General features: G+C 41.4%; 1 protein-coding gene across 1 annotated transcript in view; it reads left to right on the forward strand.

Moving 5' to 3' along the window:
• The first annotated feature begins 313 nt into the window (after nt 1-313).
• IL18RAP (interleukin 18 receptor accessory protein) overlaps nt 314-23,597 on the forward strand; it is a 32,036-nt gene continuing 8,752 nt past the window's right edge. The window contains exons 1-10 of the mRNA XM_034758029.1: nt 314-341; nt 2,296-2,462; nt 6,411-6,590; nt 9,714-9,984; nt 10,245-10,413; nt 12,078-12,252; nt 13,035-13,103; nt 13,388-13,511; nt 20,287-20,441; nt 20,861-20,998. Coding sequence (XP_034613920.1) covers nt 6,521-6,590; nt 9,714-9,984; nt 10,245-10,413; nt 12,078-12,252; nt 13,035-13,103; nt 13,388-13,511; nt 20,287-20,441; nt 20,861-20,998 — 1,171 coding nt within the window. The 5' untranslated portion in view covers nt 314-341; nt 2,296-2,462; nt 6,411-6,520. The remainder of the gene's footprint in view (nt 342-2,295; nt 2,463-6,410; nt 6,591-9,713; nt 9,985-10,244; nt 10,414-12,077; nt 12,253-13,034; nt 13,104-13,387; nt 13,512-20,286; nt 20,442-20,860; nt 20,999-23,597) is intronic.

Consider the following 23,597-nt stretch of genomic DNA (forward strand, 5'->3'; position numbering starts at 1 on the left):
TAAATTTTATGAAACATTATCAGCATTTTGGCAAACCTCACCCCCCAAAAAACTTTGTTTGTTCTTCCTGCTGTGAAATGAAACAAAATAGCCCATAAGCTTTTTGTGTGGCTAACGATAGATTTTAAAGAAATGACAGGCTGTTGTCTTTCATCAAAAGGTTACACAATTTTTGTTCTGTTTTTTACAAGAAAACTAGCCGGAAATTGAGTTTGAACATTTTACAACTAAGTTGAGAAAGGAAGGGATGATGACTTTGAGGTAAAGGAAATTCCTGTAAAGGAAACAAGTTCACAGCTAGAACTAACCACAACTTTTATCATGCATGGCAGGATGTGCAGGTAAGATTTTTAGATATTACTTCTTTCAAGTAAGGTTTAACTGCTATTTCCTAACACTGTCTTCCCTCCTGCTTTTGTCTATTTTATTGGCTGGTTGGTTTTATTTTAATTATATATATATATTGTAATATTATCTTTCAGTGCCTATGCAACCATAGCAGTATGTATATTTTAGTAAGTTGTTTTGCAAGATTGTCTAGTTTTTGCTTCTTTTACGGACATATCTGGCTTTTCTCTTCTCTATATTGCTACCGTCAATCACCTTCTTGCGCTTCACATCCGATTCTGCTCTCCTTTACATTGATGTGCATCAGGAGTGACTCTGTTGAAGTCAGTGGCACTGCACTGATGTGAAGCTGCTGTAAATGAGTGAGATCCGACAATATATGATTCTATGATTCTAATAAACTCTCAGTTGTTAGCATGCTGTTCTGCACTAGATCTTCACGGGCTTTCCTGACACTGAATTTCTCATGAACTGGATGGTCATTTCTTTGGATCAAAGATGCTTTATAAATAAACAATATGTAGTGTACATAGGCTTGCTATTATTCTGCAAGAAACCTTGAGGATCTGAAATACTGGTAGGGTAATACTGTTCATTCACTTTTCACCTTCATTCCTTTACCACAGGAAATTAAGATAAGATTGCAATAATTATTTTGTATCTGAAAGGCTCTCCACAAATTGAATCGGTATCCTGGCTGGTAAGAAAGTTAGTTTTCTTCCCAGCGAACTGTAGTAGGAAATTTTCCCCCTTAAAGTGAATATTCACTACATATCCAGAGAACACTAGCTCTGCATAAAAAGGATGGATTGATAAAAAGAGATTGCTTACTTTGCCCTCTGCACTCAGATCCCCACTATGAGACTGTGTGCACTGCCACACAGGGACAGAACCCACTTCAAAATAGTTAGCCATTAGGGGAATGCATACAAGCCTTCTGCTCCAGTACCCTAGAACCTAGACTAGAAAAGCCCCACCTTCCTAATTGCCCCTCAGTTCCTCTCTATCTCTGGCATCTCCTTTAAACCACCCGAGTAGCTGGATCTTCACGGATCCACAGAGGCAATGCATTCAGAGAACAAGGGTGACTTTGGTAAGTATGCTCTTTTTCTCCTCCATTGTCCTGAAGACTCTGGCTTTGAGAGACTAGGTAGCAATGATAATCCTCAGGAGTACTAATTGAGAAGTGATTTAAATACTGCCTAAATGGACCGTTCTTTCTGAGCTGTGCTCCAGTAGTAAAAATGTAATATTTTGTAAAGGTATGAATCAAAGTGCAAGTAAGAACCTCCACATGCCCCGTGAAAACCAAGAGTCAATCCCCTGTATTCCCTGGTTACTATTTTCAAACCATACTAACACAAATCCCCAGTATAGAGAGGACTGGATTCTGTTTTCATTCAGGCTGGTGGAAAAAGAGGAACCAGAGGCATAGTTTCAGGGGGCGGAAGGAAAGGACTTGTGTATTCTGGATTCTAGAATACTAGAACAGAGGGGAATGCAGCCCAATTTCTAACTGCTTTCAAATGCAATCAATCCATCATTGTATGGCAGGGCATGCAGTCTCTGAAGGGGGCTCTCCAGAGGCACTGTTATAAAGGAGATGAAATTAATACATTTAGAGCTGGTTGAAAAATGTAAGTATATTTCATGAAAATTTTCATCAGAAATGTCTTTTTTTTTTTTGGCTGAAGAATTAAAAATACACATTTTTTCAACCAACTGTAAGTACAGTCCACCAAGTTATCTCCATGAATGCCAAAAATTCAGCATTGCTTCATGCTTCTCTCCAAATTCTCATCCAAGTGATGGGATTATTCTTCCATAAGAGGTTTCACCTGCAAGCAATCTGTATTGCCAGGCAATAGACAAGATAATGTATTAAGTTGTTTTAATCATGAATGGTCTATGAGTTTCTTCATTAATTTAGATGCTTATGCTTCTCAGTCTAGTTATATACCCATTATCCTTGGAAAGCTGTATCTAGCCAGATGTGGCAGAAGCAGAATTAGCCTTTGGGCCTCATGAAGACTTTGGTGATGGGCTCCTGTGATCTGGGGGAGCTGGCCAAGTGAAGAAGAATCTCAGCTTTTATTTATTTATTTTTAATAAAGGTAAGTCTCTGGCTCTTTCCCTTGTGAAGATAGCCTCAAATTAGAAATCAATGCAAACCAATAGGTAGTGGTGAAAGGAACAAATGGCTGGGCTGTACTTCAGCAGCAGGAGACTTCACAGTCTCTTCCTGACACACATCCCAAAGTTAACTGATTAATATTGTGTATCTCAAAGAATCATCTTGCTGACCCTTCCCCACACTCCTCAAACCAGCCTCCTGTCAAGTGGTGTGATTGTGGTGAAAATGCGTCTGTTTTCTTTGCAGTGTGGAGGCTTTGCTTAGCTGACTCCCAGGCCCACCCCAAAAATGCTAAATCTGGCTTTGGACAAAAGTGTTAGAGAGCGTATGATTTCTCCCTCGCTGCCTCCTCAGCAGGTCAGCGGGAGAGACTTTCTTCCCCATAAGAAGGGGGCTGGATGTTGGCTGTCAGGAGGAGGAACCTGGTGGAAGGAATGAGTCTCATTTGGTTACTGGAAATTTGTTGTGGGTGCATGTGTGTGAGTGATGGTTAAGATATACATCAAAAGAGTGTCCTGGTTATGATTTTACCCAAAATACAGAAAAAGTACCATTGACTTAGAAATGACAAATACAGTATGGGATGTCGTCACATGACGCTTTGACCTAACCATTGTCCAAATGCTCTTCTGCTGCACTTTCTGCCACTGGGATGGCTGTCTTCAGCCCTGCCTCCTGATTCAGCCTATCCCAAGACCCCCGGAATGGCAGCTTCATGATGATTTTAAAATCCACGAGAAATGGACAGGATGATCAGGAGTCAATTTAGTAGCAAAACAGAGGAGGGAAATGAGAACCATATTTGTCAGGAATAAAGACAAACAGAAGGCCTTGTTCAGTTTCTGGCATGTGACTGCAGTGCACCTCTCTGTGTAGAATAGCTGCCCCAAAGGCTGCAAAATGGGAGTGTGTTCATTAATGCCTCTGATGTAAAATAAACTGGGTGAAGTACCTCTCTGCTTGTGTGAGTGGGACCTGATTTGCATAATGTGCCCACAGCTCAAAAAACTCACCCAGGGATTTTTCTTCAGTGTGAGTCAGAGCCTGATACACAGCTTTGCAAGTGCGGTGTCACTCAGTGGGCTGATGAAGGGGGTCAAAAACAGTTTATATAGCCAAAGTTCACCCAGTTCAAGAGTAGCTAACGCAGTGTTTGCTCAGAAGCTGAATAGCTCAATTCAAGCCTTGTATGATGCCTAGATACTGCAGAGGTAGACACCGTATACATGCTAAAAATGTTATTAATTATTATGCTGAATGTCACACTGAAGAAAGAACAGGAGTACTTGTGGCACCTTAGAGACTAACAAATTTATTAGAGCATAAGCTTTCGTGGACTACAGCCCACTTCTTCGGATGCATATAGAATGGAACATATATTGAGGAGATATATATACACATACAGAGAGCATAAACAGGTGGGAGTTGTCTTACCAACTCTGAGAGGCCAATTAAGTAAGAGAAAAAAAACTTTTGAAGTGATAATCAAGCTAGCCCAGTACAGACAGTTTGATAAGAAGTGTGAGAGTACTTACAAGGGGAGATAGATTCAATGTTTGTAATGGCTCAGCCATTCCCAGTCCTTATTCAATCCTGAGTTGATTGTGTCTAGTTTGCATATCAATTCCAGCTCAGCAGTCTCTCGTTGGAGTCTGTTTTTGAAGTTTTTCTGTTGTAATATAGCCACCCGCAGGTCTGTCACTGAATGACCAGACAGGTTGAAGTGTTCTCCCACTGGTTTTTGAGTATTTTGATTCCTGATGTCAGATTTGTGTCCATTAATTCTTTTGCGTAGAGACTGTCTGGTTTGGCCAATGTACATGGCAGAGGGGCATTGCTGGCACATGATGGCATATATCACATTGGTAGATGTGCAGGTGAACGAGCCCCTGATGTTATGGCTGATGTGATTAGGTCCTATGATGATGTCACTTGAATAGATATGTGGACAGAGTTGGCATCGGGGTTTGTTACAAGGATAGGTTCCTGGGTTAGAACTGGCTTGCCTGCTAGAATTATAGCCGCAACCATGGTGGGGTTATTGGGTATATTGCCAACTTGCTTTGAGAACATGTTTGGGTTTTTTTACATTATATCTGCAATGGCTATTGGAAACTCTGTTCCTGCTGCAAATCTGTGCTTCTTTGTTGGTGCAGATAACTCATACTGCTTGGAAGGCTGTGCTAGACCAGAGTTAGCCTAGGCAGGAGGCTACATTAATTTACAAACTGAAAGGTCACTTTATCAGTCATCTAAATCATTTGATTAGACGGAAGCAAAACAGTCATCTGGGACATATAAGTGAGATGGGAATTTAATTTGCACATTGGTGCAATTCTAGCAAAACTGTGGTCTAAATCCTCTTAGGAGAGGCTGGGTAAGAGGTGGGACTGAATGAAAACAGAGTGTAGCTTATGCATATAGGGGAGCTGCTCTCATGTAGCAGTGATGAAAGCAGTTGTAACACAAGGATCACAGCCAAGGTTGCTGTAAACTGACATAACTCAAATGACTTCAATGGAGCTACAATAATTTACACCAGTTGAAGATCTGACCCACAAGTGTCTAATTAGTGCCTAATTCACCCTTTGGGGGGGCGGGGAGGACTATCAGGCTAACTGCATGCACAAATGCTTTTGAAAATATGACTCTACATCTATCACTCCCTATACAACTTGTTTAATTAAAGTTTGCAGTATGTGTATATGGTCTACCATGGATCTGCACAAAATGCTCTGCATGACCAAAACGTGGCACATACCAATTTTCTAAAAGACACAATCACTTGGGGGGAAATGCTGTTTACCATTTTTATTAGGGCTTTCAAGCAATTAAAAAATTAATCACAATTAATCACACAATCCATTGTGCTATTAAACAGTATTAGAATACCATTTCTTTAAATATTTTGGATGTTTATTACATTTTCAAATATATTGACTTCAATTACAACACTAGAATACAAAATGTACAGTGCTCACTTTATATTTATTTTTGATTACAAACATTTGCACTGTAAAAAACAAAACAAAAGAAATGGTATTTTTTCAATTCACCTAATACAAGTACTGTAGTGCAAACTCTTTATCATGAAAGTTGAACTTACAAATATAGAATTATGTACAAAAAAAACTGCATTCAAAAATAAAAGAGTGTAAAACTTTAGAGCCTACAAATCCCTCAGTCCTACTTCTTGTTCAGCCAATCGCTCAGACAAACATGTTTGTTTACATTTGTGGGAGATAATGCTGCCCGCTTCTTGTTTACGTCACCTGAAAGTGAGAACAGGCATTGGCATGGCAATGTTGTAGCTGGCGTTGCAAGATATTTACGTGTCAGATGCTCTAAAGATTCATACGTCCCTTCATGCTTTTGACCATAATTCCAGAGGACACGCGTCCATGATTGAGTGGATCTGTAGATGCTAAAGTTTTACATTGTTTTGTTTTTGAGTGCAGTTATGTAACCCCCCAAAAAATCTACATTTGTAAGTTGCAGTTTCACGATAAAGAGATTGCACTATGTACTTGTATGAGGTGAATTGAAAAATACTATTTCTTTTATCATTTTTGCAGTGCAGATATTTGTAATAAAAATAATATTATAAAGTGAGCACTGTATATTTTGTATTCTGTGTTGTAATTGAAATCAGTATATTTGAAAATGTAGAAAAACATCCAAAGATATTTAATAAATTTCAATTGGTATTCTGTTGCTTAACAGTGCGATTAAAACTGCGATTAATCACAATTAATTTTTTAAATTGTGATTAATTTTTTTAGTTAATCGTGGGAATTCACTGCGGTTAATTGACAACCCTAATTTTTATGCTGCAGTTTTGTGCACCGGGTGAAATAGCTTAGCACTTCTCACTCCAGTGTAGTGTAGACTATCATTCAAAACAAATGGCTATTTTCCTCTTTTGCAGCAAAGAAGATGATGCTAACAGAGAACATCTCTGATCATCTATTTCATAGTACTTCACAGGCCAACTAAGAACACATTTTTCCAGAGTGAATCAAAGTTGGAAAGGAAAAAATGTTTACTTTTTGCTGGATCCTACTACTGTTTATCAAAGGAGCAGAGGTTAGAGAGTTTAATCTGACAGGTAAGAGATTGTTTCATGTCTTACTGGAAATGTTTAAAAAAAGATTTGTATTGGCTGGTTAATATCAATATACATCCTATCATCATTTTATGAGTTTTCACTGATTCTGTGTAAGACTTTTTATGAATTATAATTTGTATGCATTTTTTTTGTTAAGCACCGATGGTGTGCTTGGAACTGTATAAAATACAAAATCCGTAGTCCCAGAGTTAGCACTGAAAGGAGATGGACATTTTCAATATAATGGAAAAATAAAAACTGGAATTTTGAGAGCATAATGGAACAAATTCATTGCTGCTGTAACACCACTGAATAATACATCAGGTATAGATGGCTTTCTCCCCATAGATTTTCCCTCTTTCTTAATCTCATCACCAAAACTCCTTTCATTACTTTGTTTTGCCCTGCCCTATATTTTATTGGTCCTCATGGTGCTATGTATTAGTGGAATTTCACAGAGCTCTAATTAATTTCAGTTGGGAAAGTTGCAAGATGCCTGCTGTGAGTCCTTTGACATCTTCATCCAAGCTAAAACATTGCTTCATAAAAAAATAGAGCACTACAATTGGAGCTTTTTGGGACTTTTCTGTCAGAAAATCATCCTGACGGAAAATGCCCTTTGCATAAAATCAAAAATTTCCATGGGAAAATGTCTGGTTGGAAGGCGCTTGTCAATTTCACTTTCTGCCATCAGGGAGAAAATGAAATTGAGAAGAGCTTGGAATTTTTGTCCTGTGAAAAATGTCAAGGTTTTCACTTTTTGTCAGGAATGATGACTAATTTTTTCTGAAAACTTGAAAATTTCCCCTCTGGCTGGAAATTCTGTTCTCCAACCAGCTGTAACTGCAATAGCCCATTACCCAGAGTGATTCAATACCAGAATTAGCTGGAAAAGAATATAAAATAATCAATAAATTGTGTGGAGATAATGTGTCCCTCTGATATGGTAGAACAAAGAGACAAAGGAAAATGTGTGGATGTGGATTGTTGAGAGCAGTTGGATATAGAAGGCTGCCATTGACACATGCAGTCTAAAGACAATGGCAAGGTATCAAATAAGTATACAGATAACATAATGATAATACTTTGCATGTATTCAGCATTTCTCACAAGAGGATATGAAGATGTTTCAAAGCACTGTTTTATTAGCATTGCTGCGACATAGGTGAATATTATTATATCCATTTTGCAAATGAGAAAACTGAGATATAGAGAGACAAACAACTTGCCCAAGATCATATAGTTAACTCAGTAGTAGAGTTTGGATGAAACTCTTTCTTTAAGCTAACACTCCACCCACATCTCCTGGATGCCTCCTATGTGGAGTGAAATTTAGTTAATGTAAATTAACTCTTATATTAAACCCATAAAAATAAGGCTGCTTGGAGATAAGTCTATAGTTTAATCATAGATTCATAGATTCTAGGACTGGAAGGGACCTCGAGAGGTCATCGAGTCCAGTCCCCTGCCCGCATGGCAGGACCAAATACTGTCTAGACCATCCCTGATAGACATTTATCTAACCTACTCTTAAATATCTCCAGAGATGGAGATTCCACAACCTCCCTAGGCAATTTATTCATGACAATCCCTCTACAGCAGAGGATAGCACCACCCCATCGAAGATCTGGACTTTGGAATACTTTGTGTTTATTACTGTACATAGGTAAAATCAAAACAGCTGCAACATATTAGTTTGTGTTTAAAGACATGTAGCCGGATCCTCAGCTAGTGTAATCAGCATTGTCATCAGTGGAGCTATGCCAATTTACACAAACTGAAAGTTTTTGGTCCTCAGAGCCCAATCCAACTGCTATTAAAATCAATGGAAAGTCTATTTGTATCAGTGGGAGCTGAATCAGACCTATAAATCCCAGACACTCGTTGTTAATTTATACTTAGTTATTAACTGTTATTGGGCTAAATTTTCAAAAGTGACTAGTATAGTTGTAGCTGTGTTGGTCCCTGGATATTAGAGAGACAAGGTGGGTGAGGTAATCTCTTTTATTGGACCAACTTTTGTTGGCAGAAGATACAAGCTTTTGAGATACACAGAGCTCTACTTCGTGTCTCGGTGGTTCTCAGAGCCCAGGTTCCTGCCTGATCAGGGACATCTACACTGCTATTTTTAGCCATGTAGTACAAGTCCCATGAGCCCAAGTCAACAGACCAAGCTCGGAGACTCATTGCTATGGGTTGGGGTTTTTTTCAGTGTAGACATAAGCTAAGAGACAATGTCTGAACTATTAGCTGGGCCGATGCTACTTCCAGGCTCCATCCAAAATTATAAGACTTGTTCTGCAAAGACTAGGAACCAAAAGATCTTAAGGACATTAAACAGTTAAAAAGTCACTCTCTAGAGAGGGGGAAGGCAGTTGCCAAGGGGAAGACACAGAGACCGATTCTGCTGGAGAAACTGAAGAAGCAAAATCTTCCTGCTCCACTCCCACATGGGACTTGAAGTAAGGTAGACATGTGTAACCTTGATATATTGGGTGCCCAGGAAGAGGATGAGCAAAGGTAAGACAGGGTAAGGTAAGAAGTGGTGCAGGGAGACAGCAAGGGGTCTGTATAGTCAGGCCTTGACTGCTTGTTTAAGGGTCCCTGGAAAGGGAGAAGCTGGGTCCCCCTATCAGTCCACTGAGGAAGATGGAGCAGAAATGCCCCTGAGACGGGTAAGGTAAGGACTGCTGAAACTCCCTGATACCAGGGGCAAGGACTGGTGGGTTCAGAGTTGGTCTGAGGATCCAACGTGAAACTGAAGGACTATCAGTTGTTGGACTACTGGTTTTACTACAGAAGGGGTGGACCTATATGTGACCAGCCAGAATGCTGAGTTGCAAGAAAAAGCAAATCACTGCCTGACTGGCATGGCTGTCACAGGAGGTGCTAAAGGAGGAGAGCCTGCTATACCACACTTAACCAGTGGAGTGGGGGGTGGGGGGAGGGGGTGCATCTGCCGGCGAGTCACATGCTTACAGGCCCTTTAAGGCACCTCCTAAAATATACCCCAAATCACCAATCATGTTAAAAATCTTGGCCATTCCCCCCCCTCTAAATATAATGAAATCTCTGCTATATTCATGTCAGATTGCACTGATATGTTTGTTGCCTGTCTTTCAGAGTGTCTTTATAAAGGACCTGAAAGGATTTATCATGCAATTACAGATGAGGAGTTTATCTTGGAATGTGTTTTGCCATCCCAACACCATACCCACATGTACAACAACTCATTTCTCTATAAAAGTAAAGTGCTGTGGTTCTGGCAACAAAAAGATGGAGAACCAGTGAAGATTATCAGCAATGAAAGCACTAACCCCACTCAGGAAGGGAATGCACTTTGGTTTAGACCGATAGGGATTAATGCTTCTGGAGTATATATCTGTATGATAAGGTATGTCAGTGTGTCAAAAAGCCTTCCTTGATGTACACTTTCACTGATAGCTGAAAATCATAGCATCATGCAAATAAAGGGCTGGAAGGTCAAGAGATCATCTACACTCTGCACTAAGACATGATTAAGTATACCTAGACTATCCCTGGCAGAAGTTTGTCTAACCTGCCTTAAAAACCTCCATGCCACTAAACTCTTCCTTTGGTCTGATATGTTTGATTGTTTTCACTTGACCTTGGTTTCTTTTCTTTGCTGTACAGGGAAGAAATCCCATGTCTCTCAAACATCATAAAGGTTCAAGCGAAGAACAATGCAAATTGTTCGGATAATGGCAGAAATGAGCTGTCTCTTCTCATTGAAACGGGACATTCAATTTCTTGTCCTGGGATACACTGTTACAAACAAAGGTCACCAGTGACATGGTACAAGGTAATAGTCACTCTGTTCCAATTCTGTGCGAAATAAAATCAATGCTGTTACAATTTTAGGCTAAATTCTGCACACTTACCCATGTGCCCACAACTTTTACTGAAGCAAATGCAAATTGTGCACAACTCCCTGAGGGGGAATATTTTAGAGGTTTTTAATTAGAGCTGAGATGGAAATGGATTTTCTATTTTGTGGGAAACTTCATGATTTGGAGAAAAAAAATTGTTCCAAAATGGAACAAAACCAAAGAATTCTAAGCTTCCCATGAAACAAAATAAATTAAAACAAAAATTTCTGCTGGATCAAAACATTTTGTTTCAATAAAATTGAAGCATTCCATTCTGATTTTAACCCTTTAAAACTTTAAAAAAACATTTTTAGAAATTAAAATATATAAAGATTTCATTTTCAAAAGTTATTTCAAAATGAAATATCAAAATGTTCCATTTTTAAAATGTAAAAAATGCTTTGTTTATTTTCTAAATGAAATTTCATCAAAATTGGCATTTTTCTAAAAGTTTCTTTAGAGATGAAAATGGCATTTTATTGAAAAATGATTTGGTGAAAAATTTCTGACAAGCTTTACTTATAATGGCCATAAAATTGGCTCCAAGCTAAAATTTGGCAGACAAGAAAGGGATGTTCTTTCTTTTTCACACAGTTTAAAAACATGGATCAGTTCTGTATAAGGTTAAAAAAGGTCAATAAATGGAAATTACTATTTTGAGATTTCTTGGCATTCAGATAATACCAAGTATGAAGTCTAGTCAATTTCCTAAATAGACTTACCTGCTATACAGGAATAACTCTTGATATATTGTACCTAACTATGCATTTATATCATCTAGTGTTACAGCACTAACTATATGTTCAACCAAGACTAGAACCATTTCTGTAGCCAAAGTGACTTTTGAATTTCCTGTAAAAGATGTACAACTTCTATGGCAAATTTTCTTTCGTGGTTTCTTTCTTTCTTTGAATTTCCTTACTCTGTTAATTTAAGACCTGATCCAAAACCCTTTGAAGTCAATGAGAGTCCTTCCATTTACTCTAATGGGCATTGGATTGGCATTTATTGAAAATCTTTAATCATTCTAGAGGATGTGTGTATATTTAAGACATTAAGAATGTCTGGAATTTTCAAAAGCATTCAGTATTGCTCTGTGCTCATAGTGAAAGCAATAGCAGTATTGCTAACCCCAAGCATTCAAAATTCATAAGTCAGACCTCAAGAAATCATGAGATTTATTTAAAAATCATAACGTATGAAAAAAAAAAAACAGTGTTCCTTTTATTTGGCTTCTGGTTTCTAAGTCTTCAGGTCCCACTTCATTCATATTTGCAGAATTTTTGCCGCAGTCATGAGTGTTAGCAATTTGCTTTTTTTAAAAATATGAAAGCTAAGATTCTCATGTACTCAGCTGCCTTCAGAAGCTAGGGCTTGCAAAGCAAACAAACATACACAACCCTGCCATCCCCACCCCCAACACCAAATCTTATGAGACTCATGGTATAACAGACACTGCTATTGACTTCAATGGGAACAGAGTTAGGTCTGCATTCAGCGCTCTTGACAATTCCATTCTAAGATTTTAAAAGAGAATTTAACTAGTAGCAAAGAAAACCCCCCATCTAATTGCTTCATTTTCCTTTCTTTTTGTTAGAATGGAATTCGAGTAATGTTTCAGGAGATTAGACAAAGTCTAAAACTTACAGATGATGAAATCCTCTTGCGTCGTATCTATGAGCAAGATGCTGGTATTTATGTATGTGATTACATTGTATTTGACAACAGCATCCAGTGGACAATGAGACGAGTAGTTAGAGTAAAAATCATTGGTAAGTAACATATGAACTCAGAATAATAAAATATCTGTAGTAACAACTTATTTTCGATAGTAAATTAGTGTCTCTTTCCTCCCCAGCACTGTTTTTCTTTGTGCTCACATTCTGAAAATCTTGTCCTCTCTCACGTTGACAATGCTGTCCTCTCCTGGTTCTATTCCCGCTTCTCCAGCTGTTTCTTCAGAAACCTTTAGTGGGTCTCCTTCTCCCTCCACAATGCAGTGAACCCTTGGCCTGATAACCTGAGGCCTCACTTACAAAATGACTATATGTTAAGAATGTTCAGACAGGCCATCAGGCTAAACATCATTAAAGTCCTCATCCCAAGTCCATTAAAGTCAATAGAGAGATTGCCATTGACTTCAGTGGGCTTTGGGTGGAATGTTAAATGTTCAGTAATAACATATAATAGACTGTCTGTAACCTAGAATAATTAATAACCTTATCAGATCTGATTCCATTTTGAGTTTACCATAGCCTAAGACACTATACAGGGCCGGCTCCAGGCACCAGCTTGTCAAGCAGGTGCTTGGGGCGGCTGCTCTGGAGAGGGGTGGCATGCCCAGGTATTCGGCGGACGGTCCCTCACTCCGCCTGGGAGCGAAGGACCTCCTGCCGAATTGCCACCACAGATCACGATCGCGGCTTTTTTTGTTTGTTTGTTTTGGCTGCTTGGGGCAGCCAAATCCCTGGAGCCGGCCCTGACACTATAGCAACCTTTTCACTACACATAATATAGTCTTATCAGTTATTTTATTTTTTATTTTGTATTGCAGCACGAAACACTGTCCACACCCCAAACATCTTGTCTCCCAGTGGCGTGAAGACCCTTGAAGTAGAAGTTGGTAAGTGGGAATTTTTTGCGGTTCTTTTTCTGGCCTGGAAGGACATTACAATTTAATGGAGTATTGACATTTTACTGGATGAAAGAAACCAGTTTAAAGACATGTATGGATCTTAGGTCCAATGTTTTGTATGGATTAGGTCAAAAACTGAGACAGTGTATGACTTTGTTGGCATCAAAGGGGAAAAAATGCATCTCAACCCAGCAACCACTTTCCCATATTAATTAGGAGAAAGATTTTCCAGTGACTTTTGTAAACAGTGTTTCTCTGTTTCCTTTTCACAGGAAAACCTCTTACAATTGAATGCAAAGTATTTTTTGGCTTTGAAAGGGATTTTTTGCCCATGATAACTTGGTACAGAGACAACAAAGAAAGTAAAAGTGAGCCACTTTTGCAGAAGCCAACACGGTAAGGGGAAAAACCAACCAAACAGAAAAACCCAGCTACAAATGTTGGTTACAAATGTCGAGTCTTCAATATCTACTTTAATGTACTATCTTCTTACCTGGAGTCACTGGAAGATCACTAACAGAGTATCAGATAATGTAAGAAAAGTCCACTGAGGATTTTTAGACAAACATATTACATACTAATGTGTGTGACACACACATGTTCTTTCTAATATATATAATACACGTTAACACACTACTATGTATGTATGAATATATGTATGTGTATATATAATTACATACAAAAAAGTATGTTAAAAGAACATTATGGTTCTACAGTGAAGCACTGAAAATTTAGCAAGTACCAGGGGTTAGGTTGCTCATGCAATTCTAATTCCACCCCCTTTTGCATATGTATTAATATACAGAAATACAGTCTTTAATTAAATGCTCACATAGTATTTCGTCCACAGAACCCTGCCTTGCTCAGTGCACAGAATAGATCAGGGGTAGACAACCTATGGCACGCGTGCCAAAGGCGGCATGCGAGCTGATTTTCAGTGACACTCACACTGCCTGGGTCCTGGCCAAAAGTCCGGGGGCCTCTGCATTTTAATTTAATTTTAAATGAAACTTCTTAAACATTTTAAAAACCTTATTTACTTTATATACAACAATAGTTTAGTTATATATTATAGACTTATAGAAAGAGACCTTCTAAAAACGTTAAAAAGTATTACTGGCACACAAAACCTTAAATTAGAGTGAATAAATGAAGACTCGGCACACCACTTTTGAAAGGTTGCCAACCCCTGGAATAGATGGTGCTCAATTAATGAGAAGCTGTTCAATAATTTGATTCTCTTCATACTGAGGTGGCCCTAGGCCTTGTTTACTGCACATTATGCAAACCCAAGACCGGTGCAACCCATTAGGCGACCTAGGCAGTCGCCCAGGGCACTAGCATTTGGGGGGCGGCATTTTGGGTCCTTCGGCGGCAGCTGGATCTTTGGCCTCCCTGGTCGTCTTCGGCATTTAGGCAGAGGGAGCCTGGGGCAGGGGCAGGGGGCGCGAGGAGGGCCGCCTGCAGCAAGTAAGGGGGGGGGGGCAGCACGCAGGGGAACCGCTCCCTGCCCCAGCTCTCCTCTGCTCCGCCTCCTCCCCTGAGCACGCCGCCCTGCTCTGCTTCTCTCCCTCCCAGGCTTGCGGCACCAAACAGCTGATTGGCGCCACAAGCCTGGGAGACGGGAGAAGTGGAGTGGTGACGGTATGCTCGGAGGAGGAGGTGGAGGCGGAGCAGAGGTGAGCTGGGGCGGGGAGCTGCCACATGGCTCCCCGGGCCAGGGGGAGCTGCTGCGGGGGGGGTGCGCCTCAGGGCGGTGGGTGGGGGAGCTGCCGCGGCGGGGCGCCTTAGGGCAGAGAGCTGCTACAGGGCTCGGGGGGGAGGGCTCAAGGTGGAAGTTTCGCCTAGGGCGCGAAACATCCTTGCACCCTCCCTGTGCAAACCCTGCTCTAAAGAAAAAATGAACAATCTCTTTCTGGGCTTTTCTATAGCTCCCACCTTTATAGAGTCACAAGCAATGTATTTGTCTTCACAGCCCCTAGTATTATCCTCATTTTACAAATGGGAATTGAGGCACAGAGAAGTTAAGCTCAAAAGTGTCCACTAATTTTGGCTGCCCAATTTGAGACACCCACAACTTGATTTTTCAGATTACTTAGCATTATATAGCACTGTATATGTTCAAATAATATATAGCTTTACATAAAGCTTTATATGTAGGCACAGCTCCCATTGACTTCAGTTGCAGCTCCCAATGCAAATCCGGCACCCAGAAAACGAGAGAGACACAATTAGTGACCACCTGTGAAAAGTTTGGTTTGAGCGACTTGCCCTGCATCACACAGGAACTCTGTGACATATGCAGAGACTAATCCAATTCCTCATGGCAGCATTCAACTATCTTGACCATCAGACCCTCCTTTCTCTTCTTGCAATCCCCTGCTTCAGTTACCACATACCTTTGAATTCTGCAACAAATGAAGCAGGGGTCCTACAGACACCGGTCTCCTTTACTACACAGCCTTGGTTATTCCACAGAGCAGGTCCATCCTGAGCACTGAATGAGACAGGGGTCATGTGGAAAAAATAGTATGTGATCATGCCATTAAAGACTGTATCATAATCCATATTCACAGGGGGACTGAATTAAGATTGCGCGGGAGACCTTAATTTGGGTATTAACTTTTGAATGCTTGGCTTTTCAACCTTAATGTTCTTTTAACATTTGTGTGTGTGTCCGTGTGCATGTGGGTGCGTGCATGTAAGCACCCTGGCGTGCCGGGCCAGTTTGTTTACCTGCCGCGTCGGCAGGTTCGGTCGATTGTGGCTCCCACTGGCCGCAGTTCACTGCTCCAGGCCAATGGGGGCTGCTGGAAGCTGCGGCCAGCACATCCCTCGGTCCGCGCTGCTTCCCACAGCCCCCATAGGCCTGGAGCAGCAAACCATGGCCAGTGGGAGCTGCGATTGGCTGAACCTGTGGATGTGGTAGGTAAACAAACCGGCACGGCCCACCAGGGTGCTTACTCTGGCGAGCCGCGTGCCAGAGGTTGCCAGCCCCTGTCCTAGGTTTAAAAAAAAGTGAAAAAAGAGAAATCCCACAATATGGCATCATATTGATGCCTACGTGGGACATCAGCATGGTTGGAACTTTTAGATCCACCACACACACCTCCGCCACTTGAGCTAATGGAATACCTGAAAGCAGTAGTAGGTTATCATTGTCTATGTGGACCAGCACTAGAGGGAAATGAGATGCACACTTTGCCAGTGGATTTCACAGATATTTGCAGACAGCAGAGTACTAGTGAAACTCAGAAATCTTGGGTTCCATTCCAGGGTCCAGAGGAGAGTAGTTAAAGACTCTTCTGCGTGTTTTCCCCCAAGCTTAATCCTGTCCACTCGATCCCAGCCAGCTTGTCCTGGTCCTGTCTCTTCTCTGTCCCTGTCTCCTTGTCCCAGTCCCAGTATCCTTGCCCAGCCAGTCCTATTTTCCCACTCTGGGTTCCCCATCAGATTCTCATTCTCCCCCCAGATGCCAGTCTCTTCCTCCCACACACACTTCCAATCCCAATTTCCTTGCTCTGTTAGTCCTATTTCCCTTCCTCTCCCAGCTCCTTGTTCAATCTCTCTCTCCCCTCCCCACCTCCTGGCAACCAATCCCAGGGGCTCCTCATCCAATCTCAGTCTCTGCCTCCCTCCCCACCCCGTCCCTAGTTTCTTGTCCCAGTCTCTTTGCCCAGCAAGTTTCAGTTTTACCCTTGCACCGTGGCTCCTCATTAGAACTTTCTTTCCCCTGCACAACCCCATTCCCACCCCCGCGGTGCCCAGTTCCAGTCTTCTTGTGCAGCTAGTCCCATTGTCCCCCCAGATCCTCATCCAATCTCAGTGTCCCCCTCCCCCCTTATCTGTCAACTGGCTCCCTGCTGCCCTTCACATTTCCCTCACTGGGTGTCCTTCACTGGGTTGCTCCCAGTTCCAGCTTCCTCTCCAGCTTCTAGTCTCAGTCTTCTTGTGTTACCTGTCCCAGCCTCCCTCCATGAGTCTGAGTCACAGTATGCACTTCTTGGTTCCCAATCCTAGTGCCCACCTCTCCAACTCCCCGTCACAATTTTTCCCCTCCCCACTCTCGGTCTGACCAGGCTCTTTGTCCAAATCTACTCTTTCAGTCTGGCTTTTGTTCCCTCAGCATTCAAGTCAGAAGGCTTCCTTCTGAACGCTGCTTGGGCATCAGCAAGGAGAATCATTGAGAGCACAACAAAGACAGGCTCCCTTCTCTCAGTTGCAGTGCCTGGCATCATCCCAGCATCTGGGAGCAGCAATTCTAGAGAAGGTCTGGCTTTGCCTCTGCATCTCTGGGATAGAGCATCCACAATCACTCTGTGGGGATGGCACGTGCAGTCTGGTCACAAACAGGATGAAGCGTGCTCATTGAGGACAGAATGGTTGCAGATTTTAGCTGATATGCTCAATAGAGGTTTCTTAGAGTTTGTGCAAACTGAGATTTTTTTCAAAGACATCTAGCTTGGCCAAATTTGGGTAGTTTTTGATAGGAACAGCAATAAGCACATTGGTAACACAAAGACCAAATTTCAAATCCTTGGTCTGAACTATGGGAGTGCAAGAGTGTCTCAAAGTAAAGGTCACCAACCAATTTTTAACAGGCAGATATCTGGCATGGAAAATTTCTGCCCAATGTTTAAAGTTTGGCAAAGCTGTAAGCAACTGAAAACAGGGTCTGAAAATAGAAGGTATTGTGCAACCTTAATATTAGGCTGTGTTACCAATGTCACCTATAATGATATATATTTATTATTATATGACAGAGAGTGAATGAATAAAACAAACGGTATCAACACAGACAACTCTGGACAGAGATTTACAAATATGCATGAATTTGTTTTATTATGATTAAAGCCACTCACTGGCACATGTGTGGTATTACAGAGATCAGTAGGTTATCAGCTTCTGAACAGAGTAGTGCAAAATGGTTATAATGAACATTGTCTTTTTCAGAATTCATTAGAAACTCAAAATTCAAACAAAGCGTATTGAAAGATTTGTAAAAATTTGGGAACACTGCTCAATTTTGGGTAAATGGGGATCCACTTTCAAGGAAATCAAGTGTGATTTATGGATTTGAGTCAAAATAATATGATTGCATGATTTCATGAAGTGATCAGGTGTTACTTGGCAGATTACATGAGTGTCACTTCATCTGAAATGCTAAGTGAAACTTCAGGTGTGACACCACATTGTCTGAACCAAAATATGAATGACATTCTATAAAGCAAACCCCACTAGTTTTCACACTGCTTTGTTCAGGTGTCCTCAGCTGGTGGTTGGGAAATGACCATGAGATATGGGATATGATTCTGCAAATTCTTAGTGTCTTGCAGTACCTGAGAATTTTGCTAGCATGAAATTATTTTAAGATCTTTCAGAGCAAGGTCCCTTGCCACTGCTATAGAGTCTGATTTTTAAGGCTGCAATTCAGGTATGTACTTACATAGGTACTTAACTTTAAGTACATGTCAATGGGATTAAGCATGCATTTAAAGTTAGGCGTGTGTTTAAGTACTTTGCTAAACTGAGGTCTGAGGACTGATCAAGAGCATTTTATTGTGCTGTCTGTGGGCATTAGTATCTTAGGACTTGTCTACATTACCCGCTGGATTGACAGGCCGCAATTGATCCAGCAGGGGTCAATTTATCGTGTCCAGTCTAGACACGATAAATCGACCACCAAGCGCTCTCCCATCAACTCCGGTACTGCACGAGGGCGAGTGGCGCAGGCGGAGTCGACAGGAGAGCGTCAGCCGTCGACATACTGCAGTGAAGACACCACGGTAAGTAGATCTAAGTACATCGACTTCAGCTACGTTATTCATGTAGCTGAAGTTGCATAACTTAGATCGATTTCCTCGCCACCCTCCCCCCCCCCCAGTGTAGACCAGGCCTTACTATGAGATCAGAACGAAATTGAACTTTCATACAAGGACATCATTTTTCTTTTGCGACATTGTCATGGATCCACAGGATTGGTGCTATGCCCCCAGCTTTGGAACAGTCTCTAGGAGAAACCCCTTCAGTATGCCAGACCCCCTATGGGTCCCACTCTGTCTCCTTGTTAGCCATGTGGCTTCACTGCTTCCTTAGACTGACTTATGGGCTTTCGGTGCTCCTGCTTCACACCATGAGCTCCATTCAGCAAGTCCAACTGAGACAGACTCCTGATGGAGAGTTGTACACTCTTCGGGGATTAATGCACCTCACCAAGCATTTGCAGTGATACCAAGAAGTATTGTCAAAACAGTTGGGTTTATTAGTTAACTGGAATGCAGCATAGGAAGTCCTTAGGGTAGTACAGAGAACGGAAAATTAAAGCATAGTTCATTCTGGTTAGCCCAGAGCCCAGCCAAGCTGTAATGAACGTCTTGGTTTAAGCTCTGTCTGACCTCTTTCCTCTCACTCCTGGGACGAGCCCTGAATACTTCCAGCAGCCACTTCTAATTCCCCCACTTCACACTTCTCCTGTCCTTTGTTCTCTGCTGTGGAATGTTGCTCAAACTCCCTGCTGAGAAGTGGGGAAATCCAAATCTCTCTGGGTCGATGGTTGCTAGGTGTCTATGTCTGAGCAATTGGATTTGCTATTGTCTTTTCAAATGTTCCACTGCTATGGGGACCAAGCCTCAGGGCTGGTCTACATTATGGGGGGGGGGAGGAAGGAGGGGGAATCGATCTAAGTTACGCAACTTCAGCTCTGTGAATAACGTAGCAGAAGTCGACATACTTAGATCTACTTACTGTGGTGTCTTCACTGCGGTGTGTCGTCGATTCCCCTTACGCTTCTCGTTGAGGTGGAGTACCGGAGTTGACACTAGAGTGATTGGTGGTTGATTATCGCGTCTATACTAGATACGAAAAATCAACCCCTGCTGGCTGTTGATCCGGCCGGTAGTGTAGACAAGCCCTCAGACTGCTAAGCCATACCCAGACCCACATCTCTTAGCCTGCCCTGAGAGCAAACAATCCTTTTCCACCCACTGGGTAACAATGGAGCATAGAGGGGAAAATAAGGCAAAAACAGGATGCCTAAAAATACTCCTACTCCTTCACAGACATCACAAGTGAATGACAAGAATGTTAATATCTCTTTATTTGTACAATCATGGGCTTTTGTGACTTATGTGAATGAATAGTAGATGGATGATAGGCGTGTTTTTTTGTTTAGGATTCGTGTAAAAGAACTTGAAGGCAAATCATTTGTTCATGTCGCCACACTCAGGGAAGTTACTGAAAGGGACCTGAACAGCAACTTCATCTGCTTTGCTCAGAATTCTGTGGGGAACTCGACAGGAGTGCTCAAGCTAAAAAGGAAGGAAAGAGGTAAATTCAGAAGTTGTCTGGCTATTCCTCATAATGAGATATGTTTTGATCACTGTCACTAATATGCTTGTGGTCATCACTGCCCTCTACTTTTCAATAAGTTAGAGAGGTTCCTTGAAACTGAACGGAAAAGGTTTTGTTTGAAAACTGCTAGAATTGCTCTGTGTTCCAGAACAGATCTGCTTTTTACACTGTCAACAAGACACTATCTATTCTCTTGAATTCCCATGCTAAGCCTGAATCACAATGTTCAGAACTGGACTTAGATCCAGTTCCAAACTTCCTTAAAGTTTGGGAGGCAGGCAGAAGTGAATCTTGTCCGTCAGTTTAGTCCCCATTCCTGGTATTAGCATTTCTTGTAAATGTCAGTATTATTATGGAAACACTGAATTTTAACAGCAATAATTTTGTTTTAACAGCACTTTTCAAATTCATATTATATGGTGCGATTGCAGTTCTAGTTGGACTCCTGGTGGGCAGTGCTTTTGTTTACCAGCATTGGATCGAAATAGTGCTGATGTATAGAAATTACTTGGCCAAGGACGAAACTATAGGGGGTAAGAAAAATAGAACCATGATAGACTGTTATTTTACTTTAAGTTTTCTATTGTCATTTGCAATATCTGTTAACCATTTACTTTAATGTCTTCAATCACATTAGGGCCTAATCCAAAGGTTTCTTAAGCCAATAGTTGACGTTTCACTGACTTCAGTGGTCTTTGATTCAGGATCTTAGAGAAGCCGGAACACATGGGGCAGTACATATTTACTGACTGAAGTCTTTTAATGAGCAATTTACAATAGCAGTAATTTAGCCAGGGAATATCAGAGTAGGAGACAGAGGTTAGGAAAAACCATGTAGACCAGGGATCCAAGAAATTCCCACAACAATTTCTCCCTTAATCTGTGGTAAAATCTGTAGACTAGAGGTGCATGTGCTTGCAGAGAGATGGGTGAGGAAATGGAGACATATAATCATTTATTTTCCTATTTAATCAACATGATTTCTCATAAACATAACCAGGGAGGGAGACAAAGTCACTTGGCAAATCAACTTATAAGGGCACTTATTGGAAATATTTATATATTTTCTTCCTAAAAAAATACATGTTGATCATAGTGATCAACTTCTATTCATGAATAGTGCAATAACACCATAGGTCTCTACCAGGTTGGGGTTCCCAGGTGCTAAGCTCTGTAAAAATGTATAGGAAATGGCAGTTTCCCTACCCCAAAGTACTTACAAATCTAATGTGAGGTGCAGCGGGTGGAGGAGTCTGGTGGTTTCTACCTGTAAGACTTTTCTGAAACACACCTGGCCCTTGATGCAAGCTGCTATATTTAAAAAGAAATTGCTCTTCAGAAAGTGTATTGGTGAGCCCAGAGATAAGTCACCTCTGGCCAGGGTGATTTGGGAAATCACCTAATCCCCCATTTAGTTTGGTGACAAAGTTTTCATGAGGGCTCTGGAAAGTCCCCTGGAGGTTTCTCTAGATGATCCCTGGGATAAAGAGGTGTTAAGCCAGATCATTCCTGGAGAGGTAAAGCAGAATCAACTCTTTGTTTGTCTTGTCCACTTAGACTGTAAGCTCTTTGGCCCAGAGACTGTTTGTAGCATGTAGCATGTTGTAGTATGTCTACACTTGCAGAGTTTTTGCACTGTAAGTTTTACCGGTGATAGGGAACCGGTGAAAGAAAAGCTCTGGCTTGTGTACCCACTTAATTCCTCAGGTGTCAGAGAGTGTTTACACTAGCAGCACTTCCATCGCCGATGAGAGCAGCGCTATAGGGCAGTTATCCCACAGTGCAGCTCTCTCGATAGGTCTTGTGGGAAGGGGAGGTGAGGGGAAGGCATTCTGGGTCCCTGCTTACTGCCTATGATGCACTGTTTCATGTTCCAGCAGCCCCATTACTTCCTTGTTTATTTTGTGGCATTTTTTTTAAAAAACCCTGATGTCATCTGGCTGCTTTCCCCGCCACATCTATAAGCAAAGGGAAAGGGAGTTTCAAACTTCCAGGGGCTTACAGGGGGAGGGATGGATGTCCCTTTACCTGGTGTCAGAGCAGCAGAGAGGCTGGCCAGAGTGGTCACTTTTGGAACTGTGGGATATCCTCCGGAGGCCAAAGGGTGTTTACATGGGTAGAAAGTGTCTTCATTTTCACAACAGCACCAAAAAAAAAAAAAAAAAAAACCAATCCAGCAGAATGATCTGTATGCCTCTCGTGAAGGTGGTTTTCTTTCTGTGGTGAAACTTCTGAGTTTCATGCCAAAAAGTCATTAACTAATGTAGAGGCTCCCACGGTTTTAGCAGAAAAAAGGGACTTTTTGCGCTTTAAATGGCAAGTGTAGACATAGCCTAACACAATGTGGCCCTGACCTCAATGGCTACCATAACAATACCACCACCACCACCACCAATAATTATGAGAAGCGGTGGTTTATACTATGGCGACAGTGACCTCCACTGGTGAAATGAGGAAATGCAAACTTCTAGTGCAAAGGATATTACTTGTTTTCTATTGCAAAGGGACCACAACTCAACCTCCAAATCTGCGAGTTGAAATTTGCATACCTACATTTTTTTTTTTTGATGCACACGTTCTGGGACCTAAGTTTTTGAACATGCTAAACTTAGATGGGGATATACACAAGCATGCACATATAGTTTTCTAGTGACGCTGACTGTGCCTCACGTAGGACAAATGACCTGTTCAAGATCACATAAGGAACTATCACCTAATTACAGATTAGTATTGATAATCGTTCTTATAGGGCTGGGTATTGCAAGATGCTAAGCACTCTTGCCTCAATTCAGTAAAGCAGGTAAGTGCATATTTAATTTTAAGCATGTGAGTAGTTCCATAGACTTCAGTGAAGCCACCATCTTGCAGAAGTGAGCCCCTATCCAGTACTTTTGCTCTGAGTACTAGGCAAGACAGCCTGTTTCACAGCTCTCCCCAGCTGTCCCCAGCATCCTTGTCTATATTTAGTCATTAACCTGTTCAACTGTTAACCCCCTGCAAAAGTTTGTTTTTAAAATGGAAATACGTGTTACATTTTTATTTAAGAAACAAAAATATATCGGGGTATGCATTGTGTAGCCAAAGATGGGTCCAAACTAGAACCCTGGACCCAAACTTTCTGCTCAAAGTCTG

This window comes from Trachemys scripta, chromosome 1, assembly GCF_013100865.1.
Source record: "Trachemys scripta elegans isolate TJP31775 chromosome 1, CAS_Tse_1.0, whole genome shotgun sequence".
Lineage (NCBI taxonomy): Eukaryota > Metazoa > Chordata > Testudines > Emydidae > Trachemys > Trachemys scripta.